General features: G+C 43.4%; 1 protein-coding gene across 3 annotated transcripts in view; it reads left to right on the top strand.

Moving 5' to 3' along the window:
- The first annotated feature begins 12,989 nt into the window (after positions 1 to 12,989).
- CUNH4orf54 (chromosome unknown C4orf54 homolog) overlaps positions 12,990 to 23,612 on the top strand; it is a 28,684-nt gene continuing 18,061 nt past the window's right edge. For 2 of the 3 annotated variants that reach the window (XM_023734714.1, XM_023734712.1), the window contains exon 1: positions 12,990 to 18,584. In XM_023734714.1, the coding sequence (XP_023590482.1) occupies positions 13,145 to 18,547 (5,403 nt within the window). In that variant the 5' untranslated portion in view covers positions 12,990 to 13,144 and the 3' untranslated portion in view covers positions 18,548 to 18,584. Of the gene's footprint in view, positions 18,585 to 19,389; positions 19,418 to 23,612 lie in introns of those variants that run through there. The other variant, XM_023734713.1, reaches the window with a different exon arrangement.

Here is a 23,612-nt window from a genome sequence, read left to right as displayed (position 1 = left end):
GTAATTAAAGTGCTCGGCTGCTAACCAAAAGTTCAGCTGTTCAAATGCACCAGTGGCTCTGAGGGAGAAAGATGTGGTAGTCTGCTTCCGTAAAGATTTACAGCCTTGGAAACTCTATGGGGCAGTTCTACTCTGTCCTATAGGGTTGCTATGAGTCATTATTGACTGGACGGCAATGTGTGTGTGTTTTTAATGGGGTATCATTAAAAGTGTGTTGCGCAGTGGCGTCACTAAGGAGTGTAGGGGGTGTGGACTGCACTAGGTGACACTGTCAAAAAGGGTGACACCAAAGTGACTGTCTATAAGGTTTTTGTGCGATGTTTCAGTAGAAAGTTATTATTTTTTATAAAAATATCCCTGTAGTTAGTTTTTTGTAAGTCCAGCTTGTACGTATCAATATACCTACCAGGCTAAAACTATGCTAATTTACTTTTTGAACCTTCTAATGCGAACAAATCTGTCTTGGAAGAAGTACAGCCAGAATGTTCCTGAGAAGTAAGGATGGCAAGACTTCGTCTCATGTACTTTGGACATGTTATCAGGAAGGACCAGTCCCTGGAGAAGGACATCATGCTTGGCAAAGTAGAGGGTCAGCGAAAAAGAGAAAGACCCTCAATGAGATGGATTAATACAGTGGCTGCAACAATGAATCAAGCATAACAATGATTCTGAGGATAGCACAGGACTGGGCAGTGTTTCATTCTGTTGTACATAGGGTCACTATGAGATAGAATTGGCTGGACGACACCTAACAACAACAATGGGCTTTAGTCAGAGCTGTCATTATTACCCAATCACAATAACGCTTGGAATCACGTGTTTCTTGTGCACGGGTTACAAGCATATGCTGTTGTTTTCTTTGCTGCGGTGTTTTCATAGTCGCTGATTTTGTCAAATTTTCTGGTGTTTTAGCTGCAATATTGTGGTAATTAGCATTTGTGAACCTTTATCGATAACTTTTTTTGAGAATGAAGTAGTAACTAAGGGAAGGAAAAGAGTGATATACGGGAATTACAGTTTACGAGTAACATTCATACAAAAAACATTACTAAGGATTCTGTATGGTTTGATACAGGAGGAGGTCCATGGGGGGCTGACACCATGAATTACTGCACTGGGTGGCACCAACCCTAGTGATGCCACTGGTTTTACGTTGGGGTAGAAATGGTTCTCTTGCCCGTGAGTTTGCTTCCCTAGTTGCTAAGAGCATACAGAGAGGACAGTCCACAAGAGTTAGTTAAAAAAATCCTCTGTACCTATTTCTATTCTTAGACGCTGTGCATGTGGTAAATATACAGACACCAACTCAAGTCTTATGGAAGGGGTGTATGCTTACAAGGACTAAAATAGTAGCACATTTAAGTCAGGCAGGTGCTTGGCTGGGGAATGCAAAACCATCTTCTCAAAAGAGTCTGTGGAAGTTTTCATTTAAATGTTTTCAGCAAAATAAACTGTTACTAGGAAAACATGTTGTTAAAAATATAAGAAGGGTCTGTAAGCCTGAAATGTATCTGGCTGATTCCTCCTTCCTTGGTAATCCCACTAAGCCCAGACGCTCAGCAATAAAAGTCAGCCCTCCTTGCACCCTTCATCGCCCATGGCTGCTGGCAGAAGATTGTCAGCTTTCTGAGCTGGAAGCAAACAAGCTTTCTTGATTAATAACCCCTGACCTTGTAAAGACTATGTATACAGAGATTCTATTTTGACCTGGGAGGCTTTTGCATCATACAACGAGCCAATCTACAGACAACAAATAATTTTTTTAGAGGCAGTGACTGACTTAATGAAGTGCTGTGGCATACAACAAAAAGAGATGAATTATAAACAAAAGTCACACGTTTAGGGTTTATTAATTCTGAGTTTGTATCAACTGATAACATATTTAGAATTTTATCTTTGCTTTATTTAAAAAAGGTTTTTTTACTCAGTAAATTTATAAGGTAAACAAGATAACTAGGAAATCGTTTATTAATGTTTGAGTATTAATTGTTTCTAAGCATTTGGGTGCAATAAATTTTAAACAATATATTAATAATACCCATAGATCAGGATCCCTGGTGTCTAAGTGGTTAAGAGTTACGGCTGCTAACCAAAAGGTCGGCAGTTCGAATCCACCAGCTGCTCTTTGGAAACCCTATGGGGCAGTTCTACTCTGTCCTATACGGTTGCTATGAATCGGAATCAGCTTGATGGCAACGGGTTTGGTTTACCCATAGATCATTATACTTTGATGAATTAGTTATAAATCATTCTTAGCTGTTCATTTAAGGTGGATTATCCCTAAATAATTTTGCTCATTATCCAAAGGTAATAATTAAACTACTCATTAATTGAGTCAATAATGTAGGCAAAATAGCATTGAGTCTCTACTGTTCAATCAGCAAAGATTCATTGTGTGCCTACTATGTGCCAGGCCCTTCTTTAGGCACTGGGGACAATATTAGTGAACAAAAGAGACAAAAGGAAAAGAAAAGAAAATCCCTGCCATTGTGGAACTTACGTTGTCCAAAATGTTAGGACTAAAACAATAAAGTTAGACATGATCCTTGCCTACAGAGTGTTTACACTCCAGTGGGACAAAATGTACAGTAAACCAGGGCAACAATTTTAAAATAATTAGATTATAATGTAATACGTGGGGTGATGGGATACACGGTTACTCTGAGATGCACTTTAGATATAGTGGCCAGGGAGGATACCAGGAGAAAATGATGATTAAGCTAAAACATGAAGGATAAGAAGGAGCCAGACATTTAAGAGCCAGGAGAAGGGGGAAAGAGTTTTTCAGGCAGACTGGTAGTCCAAGGTAGGACAGAGTTTGCTGCTGGAGGAACATATAGGGTGCTGCTGAGACTGGGGAGTAGTGTAAGCAACACTGGAGACACAAGTGGGAACTAGATCACAGACTATGGTGTGGAGTTTGGACTTTATTATAAGTGCAATGCACAGAGTTTTAAGAAAGAGTGGCAACACTGATTTATACTTGTAAAAAATTATTCTGGCTGCTGGAAAAACAGATGGCAGAGGGAAAAGGGAGGAGCAGGAGGAGCAGTTTGGAGGTGACCGAGTAGTCAAGGTGAGCACTGAAGGTTGGACCATGGTGATGACTGTAGAGATGGAGAGTAGGAAATGGATTAGGGATATATTTTGGAGGTTGACTTGAGAGGACTTATTAAAGGATGGAATGGACTTGGGCAGAGTGAAAGGGAAGATGAGTTATGAACTGATGGAAGTGCCACATACTGAGATGAAAAAGACTGGGGTAGAAATTAGTTTGGTTTGGGGATAGGGAATGCTAGCATGAACAACCAATAGTCCCCTTTTTGACATGTGAAGTCTCTGGCACCTATTAGACATCCGCATGAAAACATCCAGTAGCCATTGGGATATATGAGTCTGGAAATCAGCGCCAATGTCTAGGTTCAAGTCATAGTTGGCAGCCATCAGAGGATGCAATGTGTTTAAAGCCAAGGGCTAGGATGATATAACCTTGGGGGAGAATGTAGATGGCAAGGAGTCAATTAGTCAACACATCTTTATTGTGTACTTACTATGGGCAAAGCATCCTGCCTAGTCATCATGGGGTATTAAAACAAAAATCATATTAAGCCAATAATATAAATTGATTGCAGTTTATTTAATATACTATTTGCAAATAAGGGTAACATTTTGACTAGGGAGTCAAAAATGTTCCAAAGAGAAAAGAACTTCCAAAGATTCTTATACATCATTTTATCAAGATTGCTGTGGAAGAAGGTCCAGAACAGAACTGATAAAAAACAATTTGTGGTCAGGAAGGAAGTCATACAGCATTGTTCTGAAGAACAATTAAAATAATTACTGATTTACCCTAAAATGTAGCTCTAGTATGACCTTGGAGTTTCTATTTCTTGAAACTGACTGCACATAGACAATTCTTCAAAAGAGCACAATGCCTAAGGCAAAATGATCTTTATTTTTTCTAGACTGTTATTTGACTCAAAGATGACTTTAGGAAACCAGTTCTCTCAAGGCTCAAGGTCCAAAGCTTATCTCAGGACAATAGCTTGGATAAGTCACCCCAACCTCCATGGAACACAAAAAACTGGACTTAATAAGAATTAAAACTCTGTTTCTCAGAGACAAACAGGGATATATAAGACAGAGTCTTTATCCTCAAGAAACTTTCATTCTGGGTGAGGAAAAAAAGAACACATGAAAACGAAAGTAAATATCAAACCAAGAAGAGTGTATTAATCCAGAATATAACTACTATGGGCTTTGGAGAGAGGAGTCACTTTGTGATGGTGATAGTAGTCTGAGAATCATATATGATTCAGGAGAAATTGTGAACTCCTCGAAATTAGATGGTTTGTATAGATGAACATATATTTATTTTTTCTAAGAGACAGAATTGTCAGATTGAAAACTGTCAAATTCTCAAAAGTCTTTATGTCTCAAAAAAGATTAGGGAACAAATTTGCCATAGGAGATAAATTTTATCTAAGTTTTAAAGGGTTGCTTAATTTATAGAAGGTACCAAGAAAGAAGACTGAAGAAAAATTGATGCCTTGGAATTATGGTGTTGACAAAGAATATTGAATGTATCATGGACTTCCAGAAGAATGAACAGGTCTGTCTTGGAAGAAGTACAGCCAGAATGCTCCTTGGAAGTAAGGATGGCAAGACTTCATCTCATGTACTTTGGACATGTTATCAGGTGGGACCAGTTCCTGGAGAAGCATATCATGCTTGGTAAGTGTCTTAGTCATCTAGTGCTGCTATAACAGAAATACCACAAGTGGATGCCTTTACAAAGAGAAGTTTATTCTCTCACAGTCCAGTAGGCTACAAGTCCAAATTCAGGGCATCAGCTCCAGGGGAACGCTTTCTCCATTGACCCTGGAGAAAAGTCCATGTCATCAGTCTTTCTTTGGTCTGGGAGCTTCTCCAAGCAGGTCTGCTCCTGACACTGTTTTCTTGGTGGTATGAGGTTCCCATGAATCTCTGCTCTCTTTTATATCTCAAAAGAGATTGGCTTAAGACACTATCTAATCTTGTAAACCTCATCAGTATATCCTCATCACAGTGATAGAATTTACGACACATAAGGAGATCACATATAACCTCATCACAGTAATAGAGTTTACAGCACATAAGGAAATCACATCAGATTACACAATCATACAATACTGGGAATCATAACCTAGCCAAGTGGACAGATATTTTTGGGGGATACAATTCAATCCATGACAGTAAAGTAGAGGGTCAGGGCAAAAGAGGAAGACTCTTAGTGATACGGACTGACACAGTGGCTGCAACAATAGGTTCAAACATAGCAAGAGTTGTGAGGATAGTGCAAGACCAGACAGTGTTCCGTTCTGTAGTATGCAGAGTCGATATGAGTCAGAACCTACTCAACAATACCTAAAAACAACACTGAGAAGTAGGAAGGATATTTCAGGGAGTGCAAGATGTGAGAAAATAAATATTTTGAGATAGAAAACTGCAAGGCATACTTGGAATAGTTTTAGAGTTGTATGATTGGGGCAGGGGATTTACATAGGGCAGTGAAGAAAGTGAAACTGAATAATTGGTGAGGACTGAAGTGTGGACAAATTAAATGAAAAGTAAGGAGATTGGATTTTCTACTAAAAAATGTAAGGAATCATGAGGTTCAGTTTAATTAAAAATAATGAGCCTCTGATATGTATAAAGCTGTGTGTGGTGTCCTGGTGGGGGGTGGGAAATACACATGTAGGGGGAGTAGGGTTAAAATGTCCATACATCATAACAATAGTTAGTAATAATTAACATTTATTCAGTGCCTGATATGGACCAGGCTCTGTTCTAAGTTCTTTGAAGAATTATCTAATTTAATCCTCACAACTCTAGGAGATGAGCACTATTATCTCCATTTTCTAAAGAAGAAATTGGGGTACAGGGAAGTTAAGTCGCTTGTTCTTGGTTATAGGGCTAGGAATGGTGGGGTCACAATTGACTCCAGTTCCTGGGCTCTGAAACTGTATATCGACTGCCCTGGAATATTTGACTTGGTGCTGCAGTCAGAGGTGGCTGTGGCGCCAAGATTCTCACACTGGGGGTATTGGTATCTCTGGAGATACCCTGGAGTTTACTAAGTTTGTGAAGTGACAAAATAAGCATTGCATATTTTTATTAACCAGTAATTTTATTTGAAGAGTAGAAAAAATACACATGAAAATAGATGTGACTATATGATGGATTAGGTTGTAAAAAAACATATAGATTTTTTATTAATTTTTGTTGTTGATAACATACACAGCAGAACATACACCAATTCAACAATTTCTACATGTATAATTTAGTGACTGTGATTACATTCTTCAAGTTGTTGCAACCAGTCTTCCTCTCCTTTTCCAAATTGTTCCTCCTCCATTAACATAAATTCACTGCCCCCTAAGTTTCCTATCTAATCTTTCAAGTTGCTGTTGTCAGTTTGATCCCGTATAGATAGATCTTACAAGAGCACAATGCTCAAGGCAGACATTCTTTACTAGTTAAGCTAACCTATTGTTTGGTTTTAAGAAGACTTCAAGGAATATTTTTGGTTTAAGGTTCGAAGATTATTTCAGGGCAATAGTTTCAGGGGTTCATCCAGACTCCATGGCTCCAGAAAGTCAGGGCTCAACAAGAATTTGAAATTCTGTTCTGCATTGAGCAAGATTCCTTTTGGTCAAGATTCCTCTATAGAATCTTTGATCAAAATGTTTAGTAATGGTAGCCAGGCACCATATTAATTTTTTAATAAACATATTTGTATAGCATGTATATAGAAATATGTACAAAACATAAGCAAACAGCTACATAAGTTTTAACAAAATGAACGTGTCAATGTAACCACCATGCAGACAAAGAAATAGAAAACTACCAGCACTCTAGAGTCCTCAAGTGCCCCTTCTGTAACACTATTCCTAAAGGTAACAACCTCTGTCTTGACTTCAACCGCTATTAGCTAGTTTTTCCTTTTTTAGATTCTTTTATAAATGGAATCATGTTCGCATTGCAGCTGGCTTCTTTTCTTTAACATTGTATTTATGAGAGTCATTCCTATTATTGCTTGTGGCAGTAGTTTGTTCATAAAATTCACATTCATTATTAAGGTAAAGCATAACACCGTAAAGAAATTATTTGCTTTCTTGGGAAACATAACCTAATTTTTTTGAGAGTGCAAATATACTTTCCTCTTTCCTTTCAGACACCTTGATGAAAGAGTTTGAACAACACTAGAACATGCACTGAATCTGGGGCCAGGACAATTAGATTCTGGTCTCTCCTCCACTAAACATTAGCTGTAAGACCTTGGACAAGTCACTTAACTTCTCTAAACTTCAGTTCCCACATTTATAAAATGAGAAAGTTAAGCTAAAAGGCCTCTTTGGTCTATCTATTATGAGTTGTCTTTGCTTCAACTTCAATCTGAACGGGCTTATTTTATGGGAAGTTTACAGAGAAAATGAAATTCTTCCAAAGTAAAATTATTTTTTCTATTATAAAAGAAAATGTTTGTTGGAACAATTCAAACAATACCATGTTGCATAAAGGAAACTTTAACAATGTACCTGTCTTTTTGTTCAATCTTACCTTCTTTCCCACATATACAAAAATAATACTAGTTTGATGTTTATACTTCCATAATATTTTATATGTTGATACAACTCTGTGTTCCTTAAATGATGTTTGTTATTGTTGTTGTTTTAAAAAATGAAAGCATACTAATATATTTTATTCTACAATTTGATTTCCACGGAATTTTTTTCAAGGTTGGTACCTTTGCTCCTCTTCATTTGAATAGTGTCTGCACAACATTCGATAGTACGCGTGCATTACAATCAACGAATCATTCTCTACTGATTGCTATTTAGATAATTTCCAATAGTTGGCTATCACAAAATTCTACAGGAAACACCCCTGTACATGTATCATTAAACCGTCACTTTTTATCCTATATGATAGATTCTTAGAAGCTATATGCACTTAAATTTTAATACCTAGATTGTTTTCCAAACAGTTGTTCTAATTTGCATGTTGGTAGTTAAGTTTTGAGTAAAAATGAAGCAAAAGAAGAAATGGGATCTTAAATAACTTCCATAATTATCCAAAATATTCATAGAAAATAGAAAGCTGAAAGATAATGATGTATTGAGTATATTTTTTACAGGTCATGTTTGAAATTGCTGAAACTGAAATCAGGCATGTGGGGAGAAGATACATTTCTAAAGTAAAACAAAAACAGAAATACGATTTTAGCTCCCAAAAGTGAAGTACCAAGAATTAAAAGGCAAAAAAAAAAAAATTCTAAAATAACAGAAAGCGTCATTCATGCGATTCTATAGGCAGGCAGCTGAGTTGGTTGATTATTTAAATTGTTTCAGTATCAATCTGGCAAAACTTACAGTAACTTGTTAAAGCCTAGTGTGGCATTATTCTGTCCTGCGCTGCCAGGCTGGGGAGCCCCCCTTACCAATTCTCTCCTGCAGCTCTACATCATATGTGCTAGGATAGCAGATGGAGGTCTTCAGAAAGATGGGCAAAGATTTAGAATTAGGCTATTTGAAGAGGTCAGTATTATATAGCAAAAGATATGATTGTCTGAATGATGTTTCACTTTGAGGCTGGTTTGGGAGAGAGAATTTGCCTATACCCAGTAAGATCTGAAAATCCAACAACCTCCAGATTCCTCAAAAGAAAACCAGATAGAAACTATTGTCTGGGATTACAAACCAGTGGCCAAGAGGAAGAAGAAAGGGAATGGGACTGGGGACAAGGAGAGTAAAAGATCTAAGAGAACATTTAGAGAAGAGAGGGGGAGTGAGGGAACCAGAGAGGAGTGACTCCTTGATACACATCCTAACTCAAGGGGAAAAGCAAAGACTATTTTCACCACCTCTGCCCTCTGTGTGCATACTTAAGTGTTAGTGAGGTTTATTTCTGGTGGTAGACTGTTCTTTCCTGTCCTTGCAAGTTTTAAGGGCATAGCTAAGAGGTTGCATCTACAGTGTGCATGGCATGATTCTACAATAACGTGCTCTTCTTTGCACAAGAAGATAATGCTACTTATTCCTCCTCATGGGACATGCTGTTTTCTATTCACAGGGATTGTTTTACACTAATCCTCCCACTCCATTTCCTTGGACTCCATGGTGACCAGCTGGTCTCGCATACAAGCAGCTGGTAGTGGCTGTGGAATGGCTGGTCGGCCAGGAGTGGGAATGACCCTGTGACCTCCAGCTCATAGCCTTGAGGTCTTGAGTCACTCAGAGATGGGTGCCAGTCAGGGCTTCAGCACTTATTTGTTGTCAGACAGTATGCAGCCCACTTGTCTTCATTCAGCCTCAATTTTTTAATCCATAAAATGGGAATAATAACTTCTCTCTCATGGTATTTGAGAGGATGAAATAAGCTGAAAATGTAAAGCATTTCCTTCCGTAACTAAACAGGTAGACACTGTTTGTCACCCCAAGCAGAAACAATAATATGACGCCTTTCCTTCAGATGTAATTCTTTGTGTGCCTACCTGAGCCAGGAAGAGAAACAGCTGATCATATTCTAGCCATTGGTCAGTGGCCAGCAGAAAAGCTTCCTTTATATCAATGTGTGTGAATATGTGTGCAAGTGTTTATGGGAAGCCTTACACAAAGTTTAAGGTAATCAGAGGATATCCCTCTCCCATGCCACCCCAGAGAACCCTCAGAATGCCTGTGTTTGATAAATCCTTTGCCTGACTCCATGTTTTAGAGAAACTTGGAAAGTTTAAATAACCTATGAAATTTGAGTCTGAGTTTAGAACTATCTCTTCATTTCCGGTCTAGTAGTTGATATTTGAAAATCTACTCTTCCTTTTGAATGACATATTTATTTGTTTAATGGCACTGTCAGAGGCACTAAATATAGCTATGTCCTTTACCAGGTGATGGATAGTCTGGACTTCATTCTTAATTTCTTTAATCATGTTAAAGGTTTACATACTATGATACATCTCACAACACTTTAAGGGAATGATAAGAAACTTTGTCTGCAGAGATAAAAATAATGACACTGAATCATTTCCTTTTTTGCTCTTTGGATTCCCATATAAAGTTATCAACTGAGTACACCTTGCCTAGTATAACAAGGATGCCTGCTTAACATTGGTTCATGCTGGTGACGTTAGTCACTGATAATTGCTTAAGAGTTGAGATCAACTAGGAAATCACTGAGCTCATCTGTAAAAAAAAAAAATGACTGTAGTCATTAAGAAATAAAAGGCTTTACTGAATAACTGCAAATTATTTCAACAGAAATGAGAGTAACCATTTTCATAGTAACAGATACTCATCCAGACTTTTAAATTGCCAGAAGGCAGACAGTTTGGGATTCTTAATTGTTTACTATACTCTACAAGTGGTCATTATTTTTCCATTTGTGAGGATTTTTTTTTCTTTTAATAGAGTCTGTCCTACTCCAAATTTTAGATTTGTTTGAGTTTTAAATAGAAATTGTGGTTTGAGGTAAATTCAACTTTTTGGACATAGACTTTATTTGAAAAAGATTTACCTTCAAATTTTATCCTACACTGGCATTCATTTAGATAGGAGCAGTAAAGGACCCAAACGGATATTTCAGGGTTAAGTACTTCTTTTAGAAAAACTTTCTTCCTTTGCATCTTGGGGGCTTTGGTTAGGACTGTGTTTCTGGAGGAAGCAAGGACTTTGGAGGTAGTTTTTTGAACTTTAGGCGTTAAGCAATTATGCTTTAACTACACTCAGGACACGTGATCTTCCAATTTTATAGTTTGCCAACTTCAGAGAAAAGCTTTGCTGAAATCTGTTGAGGTGTCATGACAGACAGGGCCATATGGGAAGTGTTGGAAAAATTCCTCCTTACACTAAAATTGCCTTGATGGGCAGAAACTCTACCTTCTTCAAATTCTATTCAGCTACGTGTATGCTTCACTGTATTTGAGGGTTTACTGTCCAAGGCACCATCCGCCTCAAAGCAAAATTAAAATGGGGCACTGAAAATACTCTGCTACCTATAGAGCCAAATATATTTTATTTCCTTTTGTTTATAGGGTCATGTTCCTTAATCCCTGAGTATACAATGTGTACACAGGTTGATTACATGAAAAAACAAACAGCTGTTACTCGGTGGTTTGTGGTTACGTAGATGAAATTTGTTAGTGGATAAGTTGCTCCTTTCTAATTAGGCATCTGGGTGCCATGAAGACACAGTATTTGAGCATGGCAGTCAGTAAGGCAGTGTAGTATAGTGGTTAAGGTCCAGACTCTGGAGCAGACTCACTTGAGTTTGAATTTTGGCTCCATAATTTCTTAACATCTCTGTGCCTCAACTTTCCCATCTGAAAAATGAGTATAATTGTACCTAACTCATAAGGTTGTTAAGAGGATTAAATAAATCAACATATGCACATTAAAAAGTGCTTTAGAATAGTACCTGTCACAGAGTAAGCACTATTTAAGTCTGAATTGTAATTATGATCATTAAGAATCTAAAATTTTATACCATTAAATGTGCTTCTCCATAGTAAAAAAGTTGATTGCAAATTTAGCATATGGGGAAATCTCTCCTTGTTCTTTCATTCCCTTCCTATCTCTCTCTCCCTGCTTCTTTCCTTTCTCTTTTGCTATCTTCACCTAGTTTTCTGTCTCTATACCCACAATTCGATTCTCCATATTCCCAGTTTTCCTTATGTGGAGTTTCTAATGGTGGTGCTCTGGGGAGGAGGGAGTTGTGCGGAGGATGGCAGGGCTGTGCACTCCACATCCCAAGTATGAGACCGGTAGATCCTTCTGTTGTTAGTGGGTTCCCACTTCATAGCTACCCACATGCGTTTCAGAGGAAGGAACATTTTTTTCTGTGTGGGGGTGGCATTCATGTTGCAAGGGGATGGATAATGGTGTTATTTTTGTTTCCACAAATGTGGATGTTTAAAATAGTGCTTTATTCAATGGCATAAGTGACACATAGACTATGTATAGTGCCTGAATTGGGCCTGGCAGGTGATGAGGGCCAGATCTCAACAAAATCAAGAGTCGTGGGTCCCCACTGATAGTACCCAAGGGATCTGCTCTGAGGACGGCAGGTACAGAACCCCCATCTTGGGCTGCCTGGCAAATTCGCTTCCACAACGACTGAATTGTCTGAAATGGCTGTACCTCAGAGCCAGTGAACGGAGATTTTGGCTTCTTTTCCATGGGGCATGCCAGCAGGTCACATTTCCTCTCTGAATCTCCCTCCAAGCCGCACTGTACTCATGAAGGGTAAGTACATTCGTTGTTCTTTGGTGCCTTTGACTCAGTGCCCTGCAGGGCTGGCATTCAGCCAGGGAAACTGAACCACCAGGCTGCAGCTGAGGCTATATTTCATTGGGGGTTTATTATCTTGCCATGGTTTTACAAATTTAGGGAACTTTTTGAGATTTACTGGCTATTGTAGGGATTGGAAGTAGTGTCAGTTTTGGTCCCAAATATGCTCCCTTTCAGTGATTATAATTAAAAGTTTATTCAAAGTTTTAGGTTGCTAGTCTTTGAAAACTGTCCTTTATTAGACTTTGACACAGTAAGGATTCTAAAAGGGATTCTTCCTATTTTTGAAGCAAAGAGGTTATGTTTCATAGACTGCCACTTTGGGGGGAATTTAGACGGAATATTTTATTCCTTTGAGAAGTTTATTGCCAGAACTCATCAGATTTGACTTTCCATGGAGAAAGAAAATAGATTTCTAGGCGAACATAAAGCTACTACCTGTACAAGGGAAATTTTGAAATATTTCCAGAGTGTCGTTGATTTGAGATACAATGCAGAACTTGAGTGTTAGTTAAGAACAAGGGAAAAGACCCGTTTAATCAGAGAACTGGAAGTGCAAGATGTTAGGGAGTAAGGAATAATTTCAGACTTCCTAGGTGTCTCTACTATAGATTACATAAAACGTGGTTGATTTGAATTTAAACCCACATACCTCCTCCACTCCCAACATTCTTTTTTTATCTCTTCAGAGCTTCCTCTCTCTACCCTCAAGTGTGGTTTCAGTATGACTAGAGAATGGACACTAAAAATATTTCTGGAATGACGTGACCCTCTCTCGCCCCATCAGGAAAGGAACAAGGCTGCACAAGAAACAGCATATGCTTTCCCTTCATTTCTGGGACTCCCGGGGTCGATCTGCAGATGCTGCTCCTTCCGTGGCCGATGGCATTCAGATTCATAGCTGCCGACAGTGCCAGGCAAACAACTGGGCAAGACAGCTTGGCTACGGGCCGCTGGCCACGGTCTCGGCCAGAGCAGCAGCCCCCCAGCCACATCCCACCTCTGCCACCCCATTCAGGAGCCTTCCCATCTCCCTCAGGCTGGTCCCGGCCCCGCCACAGGGGCTGAAGAACTTGGAGGTGGTGGCAGCTGCGGCTGTGGTGCCTACAGCCTTGGGGGCAGTCCAGGCACGTGGGACCCGGCTTCGGGCAACTCTGTGGCCCCTTCAGGGCCAGAGAGAAACTCAGGACAGCCGCAGCGCTCACCACTGCCTCTTCCTGTCGCTGAAACCTGGGCTGGGGCTCAGAATGGAAGCCACTACTCCTGAACTGATGTCACAGGTCGAACTGACTGAGGCTGGGGAGCCGGCGAGCGGAGCTCAAGACAACCCAGAGCTAAAGCAGCAGCTGCGGCCACTTCCCAAGCCTTCAGCTCTCTCCCAGGGAGAAGCGAAATATGTGGAGATGTGTGCTTCCGCTGGAGTGCAGAGGCAGAGTCCTCGGACCGTGAAACTTACCCTGGAGCACCGTCCAGGGGATCAGAGGGCCTCTCGGAGCTCCAAGGAGAAATCCAGTGGGCCCCAAAATGAACCCGGAGACCAAGAGTCCAAGGCTCCAACTCTCCAGAAGAATCGTGCTGCGGCGGAACTCTCCCGAGCCCAGCCCTCCAACACTGACGAGACCGGCAACTTCTCATCTTCCGCGTCCTCCTCCTCCTCCCTGGTGGACAAAGCAGAAGAGGATGGCCTTTCCAAAAGGGATGATACCATCACATCGACCGGGGCTCTGGCCACCTCCTCTTCTTCCTTAGGCTTTGAGAGTGACAGTGGTGAGAGCGAAGTGAGCTGCCAGGCCAGAGAAGGAGAAGCCGGGAAAAAAACGGGAGGGGCAGGGGGAGCAGGAGGGGGAAGACGGGGAATAGGAGATGAAACAGTGTACAGGAACATTATTGCCAAGTCCCAGGGCAGCAGAGACCCCCCCAAAAATGAAGAGGCTCACTACATCACCACCCACGAGATCCAGCTGAGTGAGGTGGAGCAAGACATGGATTTTGACGTGGGGCTGGCCTCCCGCTGGGATTTCGAGGACAACAACGTGATCTACTCGTTCGTGGACTATGCTTCCTTTGGTGGCAGTGACGAGACCCCGGGAGATGTCACCACCGCCACTGAAGAGGACGACGACAACAGCTGCTACCTCAGCACCACTCCCAGCACCGACACCACCCGGACGCCCAGCCCCACCAGCAGTGATCAGGCCCGCCCCAGGGCGGACAGCAGCGGTACAGACACGAGCAGCACGGAAGTGGGCAGCGGCCCCTTGGACAGTGACCCCACGCCCCCACCCACTGGGCTTGGCACTGTCACCCCCCATGAGCCCTTGCCCGAGCCCCCGGAGGCAGCTTCAGGGGCAGCAGGCTCGGCGAGCAGCTGTGGGAGTGCAGCAAGCCAGATCCTCCTATCAATCAAACCGACTTCCCGGGCTATAAATGAGCCTAGCAACGTGCGTGCAAAGCAAAACATTATTTACGCTGCCAAGCATGAAGGCGACATGAGCCTCCGCGTCTCTACAGCTGCTGAACACAAGTCAAGTTCACTGAAGCAATTCCCGGCTGCAGCCGTGGCTCAGGACCATGCAAAGAAATTCATTGCTGTCCCTGCTCGCCTGCAAACCAGGTGCGGGGCCATACGAGCGAAGGAGCTGGTGGACTACTCCAGTGGAGCCTCCAGTGCCGTGAGTGAGCTGGACGATGCCGACAAGGAGGTGCGTAACCTGACCTCCCGGGCCTTCCGGAGCCTTGCTTACCCCTACTTTGAGGCTCTGAACATCAGCTCTCGGGAGTCCTCCACTACGCTCTCCGAAGTCGGCTTTGGGCGCTGGTCGACTTTCTTGGACTTAAAATGCGGGGGTGTGGGAGCCAGGGTGGAAGAGAGCCTGCTCAGGAGCAGCGCAGCTTCGGTGGCTGCAGGTCTGAGGAAGGGCAGCGGGGCCAGGACCACCGCAGACCAGCTCTACATCCAGTCCAAGAAGTCCCAGACCAAGGCCTTGGAGTTTGTGGTCAGCAAAGTTGAGGGGGAAATCAAACATGTGGAGACACCTCTGTGTTTCCAGAAGCCCATCCAGACTGGCTCTCGCGTGGTCACCCTTCTGGAGCCCCTGAATTTATGCAGTGAGAGCAAAGCCAGCTCATCCACTGGGCCTTGCAGAGGCGCCAAAGGCTCCAGCAAGGGCCCCGGGTCAGTGTACACCGATGATGGCTCTGAGACCTCTGAAAGCAGAAAGCCTGTCTCCCGGAACGAGGGCTCCCAGAAGAAGTCCAAGTTTGCTTCCAGCCTACTCAAAAATGTCATCTCCAAGAAGATGCAACTGGAACACGAGTTCAAAATGGAGAGGGGGGAAGTCACAGACACATCTCACAAAAGCCTCCCCAGCAGCTCTAAGCAGGCAGAGGGCCCTTCTGAAAAGCCACGGGACAGGGGCCTGCAGAGGCAGAGTTCTCGCCACTCAGAGGCTGGCTCCGAGTACACGGTGGTTAGCGTGTCTGATGCAGGTGGGGAGGGGTCCGCGGTCGAGACCAAATCCCCCATTTTCAAAGCCAGTGCTCCCCGAGAGAGCAATGCAGGCTCTGGCCGGAATTTTGCAGAGGGATACACGGAAGAAGTGTGTGAAATTAAAAAGAGCGCCTCAGAGACTGTCAAGGGCATCTTCCTCCGAAGTCAGAACAGTGCATTCCGATCATGGAAGGAGAAAGAGGCGGAGAAGCGAGAAGAGAAAGCCCCCATTCGGAAGCTGAAGCTGCCCAAGGCGGGTGACTGGAGGGCTGACTTCGGGGAGATCTCTGCCAGCAAGTCCACCATCATGTCTCGCCTCTTTGTCCCCAACATCCAGCAGACACCCAGGGACAAGCAGCCGGGGAAGCAGGCCACCAAGTACCCTGCTGCCCAGGCCACCTCCACGGCAGTGATCAGGCCCAAGGCTCCAGAAATCAAGATCAGACTGGGGAGTGTGCAGCAGCCAAGCTCAGACTTCAACATTGCCAAGCTGCTCACGCCCAAGCTGGCCAGCAGCAGCACCTCCAACTTCTTTAAGACAACTGAGGACAACAGCAGGGCACAGCAGAAACTCTTCCGTGGGGACAACCTAGAAAAAGTGCCCCAATTCCAGGTGAGAGATGTCAGAGACAAGTCCAAGGTTCAAGGCCCCCTCCACCAGGTGAGAGATGTCAGGAAGCTAATCAAAGGGTCCGGGGACAGTAGTGACAAGGGCAGTGTTACCCCAGAACAAGGGCTGACTGGGCCCAAACCCAGACAGCTGGCTGCTGCAGCTGGTGGGTCCAAATCCCTGTCCCCAATGGTGATTATGTGCCAGGCTGTAGTGAACCAGAGGGAAGACAGCATGGACCGAGAGCAAAGGGAGAGCATGGGCAAAGGTGGCAGGAACAGGGTCTTGAACTCCTCCTCCCCAGAAGGGACAGTTTTGGTTCACAGGGCATCTGGCAGGCTGCCCGTGGCCACCATTGCACCCAACAAGTCAGAGCACGGTTCCTACCTGCCTGTGCTCAAGATTGTCTCCAAGGCTTCTGCCCAGAAGACCCCAGAGAAGCCCAAGGACGAGGAGGTCAAGGAGGAAGGGAAAGCCCCAAAGCCAGCCCGGAATGCCCTAGAGAAGCTGACTGCCGCCGTGAGATCCATGGAAGAGCTGTATAGCTTCAACAGGAATGAGTGGAAACGCAAAAGCGATCCCTTGCCCTTGATGACTGATAGCCATGTCCTGTCACTCATTGCCAGTGAAGAGAGGGAAGGGACAGGGGGTGCTGAGGGAGACACCGACAAGCTGGCTAAAAGGCTAGGGGAGGTGGAAGAGCGAGGTGCAGGAAGTAAAAGCGGAGTGTTCCTTCGTGGGGCCCCCATAGAGCGTCTGCAGCGGAGAAACTCCAACCCAAGTGCAGAGAGTGTATCTGCCCGAGCAGCCGCCTTTGAGAACCTGGCCAGAGAGAGGCCACGTTCCCTCTATATTCCCCCAGTTCACAAGGATGTGGAGAGAACCCCACCCCTGCAGCCCCTCCCACCACTCCCCAGCAACCGGAACGTCTTCACAGTAAGTGCCAGCAGCACCCAGAAAACTGGGGGTGTTGCCGGCAAGTTCCCACAAGGGCCTTCTCCTGAGAGTCCTTCAGCAGCAAAGGGCGTCAAATCACAGGGACTCCGGTCCCTCAAGATCTCTCCAGCCACCAGGGCACCTTCTGATGAGGCAGCCAGCAGGAAAAGTGGCAGTAATTTGGAGAAGGGCAATAGTGACTGTGAGAATTACCTGACTATCCCTCTCAAGGAAAGCCCTGTGGCAGGGGAACTTCCTGGCAGGCCTGGGGCTGGTAGAGAGGGGCCTCCAGCTTCCTCAGCTGCCAATCTCTGCAGCTTGCCCCCCTTGAACGCCCGCAGTCAGGTCCCCACTAGCCCCAAAGGCTCCCAGGTCAGTGGAACCAGTCGGCCAGCTTGGCGTAGCAAACCTGACAACCCTCGGGAGACAGTAGCTGCCCGCACAGGGCCACAGAGCCCTGAGCATACCCCTACCGCCATTTACCACCAGCAGCCACTGCCCTTCACCCTGCAGGGTGTCCAGCCCCAGGTCCTTTGCTTCTCCCCACCTAGCATGCCTGCGCCGGCACCTGCAGGTCCAGCTCCGGTCCCCACAGACCCCTTCCAGCAGCCACAGCCTCAGCAGACCCAGCGCAAGATGCTCTTGGACGTGACAACGGGTCAGTACTATCTTGTGGACACACCAGTGCAGCCCATGACCCGGAGACTGTATGACCCTGAGACGGGGCAGTATGTGGATGTGCCCATAAGCTCCCAGCAGCAGCCCATCGCTCCCATGTCTCTCCCAATGCCTCCCTTGGCCCTGAGTCCTGGGGCCTATGGACCCACCTACATGATCTACCCTGGGTTTCTGCCCACGGTGCTGCCTACCAGTGCTCTGCAGCCCACCCCAATTGCTCACACTCCAGGGGGCAGTGAGCTCTCCCCCATCACAGCAGAACCCCCCAGCAAAGAGGCAGCTGTGACATTCACCGAGGCCCCATACTTCATGGCCTCTGGTCAGTCTCCTGCTTCCTCTTCCTCTTTGGCTCCAGCAGCCACATCCCAGCTTGTGGGGGCCAAGGGCTTCGCGCAGCTGCACGGCAAGCCTGTCATCAGCATCACTTCGCAGCCGCTGGGGCCTCGGATCATTGCCCCCCCTTCCTTTGATGGCACTACCATGAGTTTTGTGGTGGAACATAGATGACGCGCTATCACCAGAAAGCAAAATGGAGCAGCTGCTGGTGAGTGGCTTTTACTCTGATAAGGTTTAAGGGATTAAGAATAATCCTGTTTCTTCGTGTTTGAAGTGGGGGATTTACAGCAGGGGTGGCTGGTCTCTAGAAATGGGCATTTTGGAAGATTAGAGCAAAAACTCATCCAAATGATTAAGGAGCTAGTTTTCTTGACAAGTTTCCTTCTCTCCCTACTCCTCGGTCTCCACAGCTGGTCCTTCCCCTTTGACCTTTGCAAATTGCCTAAATGTTTTTCCCACCAGCATATTTTTCCTAGGCAGTCAGTTTCACCTTTGGCGATAGGTTGGCAAGGAAAAAATGAAAAGCTGGTCTGGATTTCATGGAGCCTCACTCCTTGTTCCTGGCCGGACCAGTAACAGAAGGCATTGAATATCCTAGGAGATCACTGGAAACACAGCGAATATGTTTGTTCCTCAGAAGTAAGGGAAGTCAAAGACTGAAATTTTCTTGCTAGGGAGGTTTTCTAAAATCTGCAGAAACGCTTCTCTCCTCCACCTTGCCTTCCTCTTGAAATATCTTGTATAAAGAGACTGTGTATTTTAAGCTCTTGTTTTTCAATTTTCAGATGATCAGAACACTTTTTATTAGGGTGAGTCCAAGGCCTTTAATGTATTGTGCCCCCCCCCCCCGCAACACACAGCCTGACCTCTACTCGAAGGGTAGATACCTGAGCTGTAGCTGCTCCTTAGATAGGATGGCTGTGTCTGACCCAGTCCTTTCATACTGAATCCATTGCAGTCTGCTGGTTATTCCCTCTAAGAACTCATTTTCGTATCTTCTCTCTTCCTTTTAGAAAGAATCAACTTCTACTCTTGCACCCCTCTAAAGGAAACCAGATAAAGTCGATTTCTGAGTTAATCTACATTCGCAGACAGGAACCCCTGCTATAAATACAGTCCATGGAACTTGTTAGGAAAAGTGAGTTTGGCTTGTCTGAACCAGGACACATGAGGTCATCTGCACAAGACAAGGGGGAAGGCAGTACAAAGGTGTCAGCACTGTGGGGACAAATCTGCTCCTCACACACCTGTTCTCTTCAGATTAGGAAAGGTTGAGATCACAAATACTTCTAGGACCTTTTCTCTCCCTGTAAAATCATACTGAGGCAAGAAAGGAGAGGGAGAGAAGAGAGACCCTTTCGATGCTTATATGAAAGAAATAAGCCATTTCTCTCGTCTGTGAATTCCTTGGAAAGGAATAGAGGAATTTTGTTTCTTTGTGCAGCCCAGAGCCTGAAATTAGGAATTAGGATAATTGGATTAGAGTCACAGCTTCTTTTCACCAGCTGTGTGATCTCAGGGTGACAAACTCTAGCACTCATTGTCTCAGCTCTAGTGGGGACAATCATCTCTACCCTTCAAAGTTTATCTGAATGTCTCATGATGTAATATATATATAAAGTGTACTGCAAAATATATATATATATTTCAAATGTAAGGGATTGTTACCGTGTATTACTTTTGTTGAACTGCAAGACAACGTTAAACCACTGTTGAAAAATCCCTGGATTCTTCTCTAAGAATTCAGATGAAAGCACAAACCTCATTTTACTCGACTCTAGAAATAGATTATTTGGATTCTTCCTCTCCATAGTGCAACAGATACTGTGATGATGATGATGATGAGAGAGAGAGAACGAGCGTGAATTAAAGATAAATAACACATCTTTTGTTTGGGGTGGAAGAATACAGAAAAAATTCAGTATGCATGTAGAAGAGACTCAGAGAATTTGTTTTTCAGAGGGAGAAGAGTAGTCCATAGGTAAAAGAGTTTGAATCTTCTTGACAGGTGCTATGCTTACCTAAGGGTATTTGGGACCAGCTAATCCTGTGGGGCCTTTGTGTAAGCTGTGGAGGTGCAGAAGCAAGGTGAAGGGAGGACAGGGAAGAACCGGGCACAGATTCGCTTAGTGTCCTCTTAGCAGCTGCCTTTGGCCTTTCTTTAGCCTGCTGAGTCTGGCGAGATTGAGCTTGGAGTAGTTTGCACCAGACACAAACATAAATCAGAGTTTTTAGCGTTCAAATTTGACCAGTGTTTTTTTAAATATTTTTTCCCATTTGAAAGCACAACCTTTATTTTGGTAAACAACCTTAAATATGGACAGAAAGGGAAAAACTGGTTTCTTAATTTCAGAAGACTAGTCGGAAACTAAAGACTGTCTATTTGTATGTAGGCAAAATTCTAGCTATTCAAACTCAGGTAACTAATGACAATCTTTTAAAACTTGCTTTCCTGAAGGTGCTATGCCACTTTCCAAAGAAAATCCAATGTTCATAAAAAAGAAGTGTGTCATTCTTTTCCTCATGTGAAAATCTGTCTTTAATGCTGTTCAGATATATTGAAAAATTAAATTGTACACACTCATTAATCAACTGATGCTTATAAGGACAGTCAATGTGAAAAGTCTTGGAAGGTGGTTTAGATTCAGTAGTTCCTTTAAAACCAGACTTAACCCAGAGATTTCTCATGAGGAGGGGTAGGGTTTTATGTGCCACTTCAACTGACAAGTTATATAAATAAACGATTTGGTCTAAACACAACATTTGTTGGAGGAGAAAACTGGGACTTAGAAAGAAATGGTTTTTCTGAGAGCCCACACCATGCAACCTGCAGGCTGTTCTTTATGCTTCTTGGTGGGATGTATGGCTGAGGAGGCAGCATGAGCTCTAAACTGGCTACCAGGCCACCTGGGATCTACTCCCTGGCTGCATTTGGCTTTAACTATCAATATTTCCATTCGCCTCTCTGAATGAACGTTTGAACTGAATTTGAACCCATTCATTCAACAAATATGAATTGCATGCTTACGGTGTGCCGGACACTGCGTACTCTGTAGTGGAGCAATAAACCCAAATATGACCCAGCATGGTCCCGTAATCCAGGAGCCCACATTCCAGCAGGAGGAACAGAAAACTGCAAAACTAGTGCTCAAGTCCTGTCATAACCGTTAAGATTCCTTTTATCATCTATTTTTAGCACACAGGGAGCTTTGCTTTCCCCCACTCTGTATATCCATGAGTGTAAACAGCTACTGTCATCTCTTTCTGATCATTCTCTTATGAATTTTCATTTATTTTTTGCATTGATTCCAGCTTCTCTCTTCCTGTATTCAATATTTCAGTACTTCTCATATTTTGCCACGTCACAACCCATCTAAAAAGATATTACTGATGTTATTTTACTATTACTTAATAATGACATAGCATATCTTGATAAATGCAAGAGGCTGTTCATAGTCAGATGCCAGTGACCCGTTGGCCAGGCAGCCACGACAGTAACCATTTGCAACAAATTGGCATGCTACTCACACCGGTTGCCAAACATCACTACTTTCTCCTTGTGTGAGATCCCTCTCTGTTTAATTCATTAGGACTCTTTTGTTTGATTGGTTTTGTTTTAAAAGTCATTTCTCTACAGGATTATTGATACCTTTAAAAAAATAAGTTATTTTAGTTTTGTTATTGTTGTTGAGAATATGCGCTGCAGGACATACACCAATTCAACAATTTCTGTATGTACATTTCAGTGATATTGATTACATTCTTCAAGTTGTTGCAACCAATCTTACCCTCCTTTTCCAAGTTATTCCTCCTCCATTAACAAAAACTCACTGCCCCCTAAGTTTACTATCTAATCTTTCGAGTTGCTGTTGTCAGTTTGACCCCATATAGGCAGATCTTAAAAGAGCATAGTGCTCAAGGCAGACGTTCTTTACTAGAGAAGCAAAACTTTGTTTGGTTTTAAGAAGACTTCAGGAAATACTTTTGGTTTAAGGTTTAAGATTATCTCAGGGCAATAGTTTCAGGAGTTCATCCAACCATCATGGCACCAGGATGTCTGGAGTCCATGACACTTTGGATTTCTCTATAGAATCTCTGATCAAAATATTCAGTAATGGTAGCTGGGCACCAGCCAATTCTTCTGGTTTCACAGTCAAGGAGGTAGTTGTTTATGGAGGCAATTAGCCACACATTTAATTTCCTCTTCCTACTCCTCACTATTGGTGCCTTTTTAATGAGATTACTTTTGTTTTGGTTTTCTGTCGTTCTAGGCAAGTGGCTATATCTTTCCTTCCCTAACACAATTACTCTCCTGCTTTCTCCTTCCCACTTAGATGCCATATTTTTGTCTTAAAACTTTAATTGAGATTTGATACTAAATTCCATTTACAAGTGTATAAAGAAAAAGATAAATATGTAAGAACTAAAACAATAATCTTTAATTGTCATAGTGCCTGCTACAGTTGATATCAACCTAACTAGAGAACTGCCGTTATCTTGTTCCATTTTTTTGTCCATCCCCCCCTTTTTTTCTTCTGCAAGACCTTATCCATTTGGTTTTCTCATTTCTGAGCGTGCTTTATGTCGTTCCTACATCCCTGCTCTTTCTTTTCTCCTCATGTCCTCAGAGTTATTTATGCCCCCTGAACAGGGCCCCATACATCACCAGCTCAAACGGAAAGAGAAAGGAGGCTGGATTCAGGGAGAGCTGTTTTCACCTTAGAATCATAGTGTGTTCTCAGAGGCCCTAGAGGGACCATAAGATCATCACATTCAGACCCCTTGTGCTAAAATGGAGGAAATTGGAGCTCAGAGAGGCTAAGTGACCATTCTTACATCACAGTGTCCCTTTGGGGCAGAGCTGGAACTCAAAATCTGAATTGTCCCATACCAAGGTCTTCTTTCAGTTTGCTCTTTTCTTACCGCTCTCCATTTCCTCTTCTCTTTTTTTCTAGAAGTCCACCTGTTTGGAGGTTCTACTTCTCAATGTCTCTCCATTAGTCTACTTCTCCACTTTTTTCCTTGCCATTTATTTGAGAGTTTATTCTCTCTCTCTCTCTTTTTTTTTTTTTTCCCAGGGAAGGGGTGTTCGTTTGCTTGCTTGCTTTGCAATTTTAGTGCCTCTTTCTTATTGTGGAGTCCCTGGGTGGTGCAAACAGTTAACGTACTCAGCTGCTAATTGAAAGGTTGGAGGTTCGAGAACACCGAGAGGTATATCAGAAGAAAGGCCTGGCTC

The sequence above is a fragment of the Trichechus manatus genome, unplaced genomic scaffold, assembly GCF_000243295.1.
Source record: "Trichechus manatus latirostris isolate Lorelei unplaced genomic scaffold, TriManLat1.0 scaffold00071, whole genome shotgun sequence".
Lineage (NCBI taxonomy): Eukaryota > Metazoa > Chordata > Mammalia > Sirenia > Trichechidae > Trichechus > Trichechus manatus.
Note: the sequence above shows the minus strand (reverse complement) of the source record. Positions and strands in the feature narration are given on the sequence as shown.